Source organism: Eleutherodactylus coqui, chromosome 11, assembly GCF_035609145.1.
Source record: "Eleutherodactylus coqui strain aEleCoq1 chromosome 11, aEleCoq1.hap1, whole genome shotgun sequence".
Classification (NCBI taxonomy): domain Eukaryota; kingdom Metazoa; phylum Chordata; class Amphibia; order Anura; family Eleutherodactylidae; genus Eleutherodactylus; species Eleutherodactylus coqui.
The window spans coordinates 42,195,433-42,201,301 of NC_089847.1; the positions used below are offsets into that span (position 1 = coordinate 42,195,433).

General features: G+C 41.9%; 1 protein-coding gene across 1 annotated transcript; it reads right to left on the minus strand.

Annotated features, from left to right (window-relative positions):
• Positions 1–2,806: 2,806 nt before the first annotated feature.
• LOC136582735 (leukotriene B4 receptor 1-like) lies at positions 2,807–4,069 on the minus strand. The gene has a single exon (XM_066583965.1). It carries the CDS (start codon positions 4,067–4,069, stop codon positions 3,041–3,043), a length of 1,029 nt encoding a protein of 342 aa, XP_066440062.1. The 3' UTR covers positions 2,807–3,040.
• Between the last annotated feature and the right edge of the window lie 1,800 nt (positions 4,070–5,869).

Here is a 5,869-nt window from a genome sequence, read left to right on the forward strand (position 1 = left end):
GCTGCCTCGGATTGCTCACAATGCTCAGCCAATCAGAGGCAGCACTCACCCATTCACGAATTGATGATTGACTGAGCGCAGGGACCAATCAGAGGCAGCTCTCAGCTTTCACTCAATAGCTGAGAACTGCCTCTGATTGGTCACAGGATTAAATGATTAAATCCCCTGTAGAGATGAGCGAACGTACTCGGTAAGGCCGCTTTCACAATCGAGCACCGCGATTTTCGAGTACTTCACTACTCGGGTGAAAAGATTCGGGGGGCCCCGTGGGTGAGCGGGGGGTTGCAGAGGGGAGTGGGGGGGAGAGGGAGAGAGCTCCCACCTGTTCCGCACTGCTACCCCACGCTCCACCACGCCACGCCCCGCCCCCCGGCGACCCCTGAATCTTTTCACCCGAGTAGTGAAGTACTCGAAAATCGCGGTGCTCGATTGCGAAATCGGCCTTACCGAGTATGTTCGCTCATTTCTAATCCCTTGATTAAATCCCCGCCTGCTGAATACCACTGAGAGCAGTGCAGAGAAAAGAGTCGGGTGGACTCGGCTGAGCCCTGGCAGCTGAAGAAAGGTGAGTATTCTTTTTTTTTTATTTTATTCACCATTTCTTCTTGTTTTTCAGGGAAGGACTTTTAAAGGGCTTATATGGAAAAACAATTCAGGGGTGCAAGCAGACCATTGCCTTTTCAGGATGCTGGCAGCTGGATGCCCTACCGCAGCTGTCATCTGTGACAGCTGTGGTAGGGAATTCTTTATTCCCCGGAGGGATGAAGAATTCTTTTGCTGCATCTGTCACAGATGTGGCAAGTGCAGCAGGGAATTCTTTTTCCTCGCGGGGATGAAGGAAACATCTGCCGCATGCAGCAGATGTGTTCTTCATCCCCACGTGGACATGGCAGCGGTGGACAGGTACATTTTTTTTTTTTTTTACACTAAGATTATTATTTTTTAGGGAAGGGCTTATGTTTAAAGCTCTTCCCTGAAAACCACTGACGGGGTGTCAGCAGCAGGATCCTCACATGACAGCTGCGGTAGGAAATTGAAGAATTCCTTTGCTGCATCTGTCACATATGTGGCAGGTGCAGCAGCAGGGAATTCTTTTTACTAGCGGGGATGAAGAAAACATCTGCTGCATATGTATTCTTCATCCCCGCGGGGGACACGGCAGCAGTGGAGAGGTAAGTTTATTTATTTTTACACTAAAATGATTCTTTTTCAGGGAAGGGCTTATATGTAAAGCCCTTCCCTGAAAAACAATTCAGGGGTAGCGGCAGACCATTGTTTTCAATGGAGCCGCCGGCAGCAGTGGCAGCTCCATTGAAGACAATGCAGAGCATGGGTCACCTTGAAAAATGCTCGAGTCTCCCATTGACTTCAATGGGGTTCGTTACTCGAAACGTGCTCTCGAGCATTACAAAAAGCTCGGCTCGAGTAACGAGCACCTGAGTATTTTGGTGCTCGCTCATCTCTACTGACTATGATCGAAAAATGTAAGAAAAAATTTATAATTTTGGTACTTTTCTGCAATAGAAACATCTTTGGAAAAACATTTTTAGCATTGCTGAGGGCTTGTGCTTTGCATGACAAGCTGTAGTTTCTGTGGGTACCATTTAGAGCACATATGACTTTTTTATCACTTTTATTGTGTTTTGAAATGAACAACTCAGCTTTTTTTTCAACAGTGTTTAGGATAAAAAATATGTATGATATATTGTCAGGTCTTACAGATGCAGTTATGCCAAAAGTATTTTTAATACCCAAAAGAATGGAAAACTAGATAAAAGCATTTTTCTGTAATTATGAATACATACATAAATGTCATGGCATGGGCAGGAGTTAATAGAAGTTCATGGAAAAAAACTGAAAAAAAAAACACCCAAACACAATATTTTTACATTTAATACATTTTATTATACAATGGTTACAAAATGATATACACATATTTGGCATCAACATAACTTTAACAATCTGTTTTGTAAATATGAAACATTCTCTAAAGTACTTATTGAATGGCATAACAAATAACTAGAAACAATTGAAAAATACTTATTTTTTGCATTTCTGTGAAAATAAAAATTATTATACATTCAAGAGCTTGTGCTAACTTTATCAGTTATCTCCTATCCAAACCAACCCCTGTTCTCATGATCAGTGGGGATTCAGCAGTTGGATCCTGATCAGAGACTTATTGCCTTATCCTGTGGATATGAGATAAGTGTGAAAGTCTGCATAATCCATTTAATCACTAACATACTGTATATGTACCCACATGTGGTACCAAAAAAAGTACACAGTCTCAAAAAATAAAACGTCATACAAGCATGTCAACTACAGATGAGCGAGCATACTCAATAAGGCAAACTATTCAAGCGAGTAATGCCTTATTCGAGTACCTGCCCGCTCGTCTCTAAAGATTCGGCTGCCGGCGGGGGAGAGCAGGGAGGAACAGAGGGGAGATCTCTCTCCCTCACTCCCCCCTCCCCTCCCCCCGCTCCCCCTGCTCACCGCCGCAACTTACCTCTCACCCGTGCCGGCAGCCGAATCTTTAGAGACAGGCGGGCAGGTACTCGCATAGGGCACTACTCGCTCGAGTAGTTTGCCTTAGCGAGCATGCTTGCTCATCTCTAATGTCAACCTAAAATTAGAAACATTATAACTATTAAATGCTGAAAAGCAATAACAAAAAATTACTTTGTCTCTTAAAAGTTCAAAGAAAGCAAGTTATTCTCTATTCACAGCACAGGGAATAACTTGATGAATGATGGAGGTCCAACCACTGGGACCCTCACTGATCACTAGAATGTGTCTCTGATGCATTGTGAAGTGTGGGCAATGCAGTCACTAATGTACACCACCATTGCCCCATTCCCTTAAATTGGACTATTGGAGATAGCTAAGCACTTTAACTTGGCTATCTATGTGCCTGAGACCCATTCTAGGGATTGTGGGCATCCCAGCTGTCAGACGCCTATCACTTAGCACATTAACCTTATCTGGTGGATAAAGGAAAACTTGCTTTGGAAAGAGAACATCACCACATATATTTTTAAGCCATCTGAATGTTAATATTAGCCGTAGGAATGCTGTCAATATGTGTAGGGACTGTGGTATTTCCATTAATTTTACTTCGCTTTTGTTCTGTCTCAATGTCTCCAATGTTTTCAAAAAGCATATTCAGCCTTTTAATCGTTGTAGGGCGCTTTAATTTAAACGCATAATAGAAATATAAAACAGGGTTCATGCTACTGTTTATAAATATCAACGCCACACAGATAAAATCTCCAATGTTCACAATTGCTTTCAAACTGCAGCTGTCCAGAAAAATAGAAATTATATCCATAATCTTGAATATCTCCCATGGAGTCATACATACGACAAAAGTGACCACGACAAGGATGATTATTTTGTCTGATTTACATTTGCCCACAAACTTCATTTTTCTGAGTTTTCTCCATAAGTAGGTGTAGCAGATGATAATAATGCCAAACGGAATCAAAAATCCAATGAAGGTTTCCAAAAGAAGAAATATTACCTTTTGCGTATCATTAGTGTATTCGTGTGGAATGCATTGGAAAGGGTCTCTGCTTTGATTTGGGTTGTAGAATGGAAGAGAGTGAATACCAAATACTACAGCTGCTATCCAAATAAAAATTGGACTTTTTTTAAAAACACGTTGTTTGGTCCATCTCTGCAGATAAAAGGGCCTAAACACAGCCAAAAACCTCTCTATGCTCAACAAGGTTATGAGAAATACACTGGCATACAAATTGGAATATATAAAATATACCAAAACTTTGCAAAATCCCACTCCAAAAATCCATTTGTTGACAGCAAGTGTATATATACAGATAGGTACAGATAACAGAATGAGGAAGTCTGCAAGTGCTAGGTTTCCGATTAACAGCACAGTGGCAGAAATATTCTTCAGCTTTCTATATACGGTCCACATTACCATTATGTTTCCTGGCACCCCAATCATAAAAACTAAAGACAGTATAGTGCATGCAACAACATTCCTTATAGAGATAAAAGAAGGTGTCTGATCCGTCTCTGCAGAGATATTGCACAATAACATTTTTGTATTTACAGAAATAATTTGGTAAAAAGGTTGCCTTGCACTTTATAAGAAATTGTGAAAATCTACTGAAAAACTGTTGCAAAACATGTGATTATTTTCCCGACTCTCTATATTGAATGTCATAAAGTGAGTTCATTTACATTAGATTATTTTCTTCTGGATTGATAGACGTTTTTTAATTCTGAAAGACAAAGAAAATATGTAAATTACAGTTTTTAAGCCAAGTATAAAAGTTTAAAAAAGAAGGTAAGACCTTACTTATTTTTCCATTGAAGAAACTCATAGGATGCTAGTGACAAACAAGCTTGAAAATGAATGAAGTGTTTTTTTAGGGTGCTGTTACATTAGTGCAAGGCACAAGTAAGGCATTATACATGTACATCCCCAACATGTCAGACCAAGATTCAATTAATATCTATAATAGACCAATATAGACTTGTATTATATCACCAAAAGCCTGGGGAACACAAAATAGGGCGTCACAATAACAGAAATTGGAAGGCTATCCCTAACCAACTTTAGTGAGGCAGACCATGCCTAGAAGTAGAGCGATTGCCCCAATATGTCCCACGTAAGGAACGTAAGGGGCCTAGTCTGTCCCTAGATGGAGGACAGGGATGGTGTTTAATGCAGATGGAAAGAACAATGTATATAACACAGTATTTGGGAGAAGTGAATAGGTCCCACACAGAATAAATAACCACAGGTACTTAGCTGACAGGAGTCCACTGACTCAAACACTTCAGTCAAGACAATAACCAGTGCCGATGTAGAAATGGTCCCTTAATACATACACTTGCATTATGGCTGATTGGACAGATAATGGAAACACCTTCCTGACAACTAATTAGTTAATACACCACAGGAGATGTTGTAGCAGGGATGTGAAGAAGGGCACATTATACACTGAAACCACTGAAGTGTCACTCCTTTTCGTGACAGGAAGACGACACTCAACGGCACCCAGCACCAAATGACAGAGAGCATGAGCCGAAGGAGAGGTCACATGGGCAGGGGCTGACATTTAAAATCCCCGAATGAATGACGGGCGAGAGCTGCCTGTAATTGGCTGAGCACCTCAGCCAATCACATTCAGCTCTTCCAGCAGGCAGGGATTTTAAATCCCCGCATGCTGATAGATCAGCACCACAGTGCAGGGGACAGCAGGAGAAGATGTGGCTGTGCCCCTGCAGCTGAAGGGAGGTGAGCATATTTTTTTTTTGTTTCTTAAACCACTTTTACTTGATTTTCAGGAAAGGGCTTTTATTCAAAGCCCTTCCCTGAAATCAATTGCTGGCAGCAGAATCCTCTACTGCAGCTCACATGTGTTACAGCTGCCGTAGAGAATTAAAGAATTCCTCTGCTGCATCTGCCACAGATGTGGCAGATGTAGCAGCAGGGAATTGTTTTAACTAGCGAGGATGAAGGAAACATCTGCCGCATGAATATGTGTTCTTCCGCCCTTCGGGGGACACAGCAGCGGCCGACAGGTAAGTAAATTTTTTTTTTTTAAACACTAGTTTTAATTGACTTTTCAGGGAAGGGCTTATGAAGCCCTTCCCTGAAAAGCCATTCACGGCTGCCAGGACTCAGCGGTGACTTCTGCTGCTGTCCCCATCTCTGTAGCGCAGCTGAGCTATCAGTAGCCAGGGATTTAAAATCCCCGCCTGCCGGTAGCTCTGATTGTGATTGGCTGAAGCGCTCAGCCAATCACAATTAGAGCTACCAGCAGGCGGGGATTTTAAATCCCCGGCTGCTGATAGCTGAGAGCTACAGAGCCGGGAACAGCGACAGAAG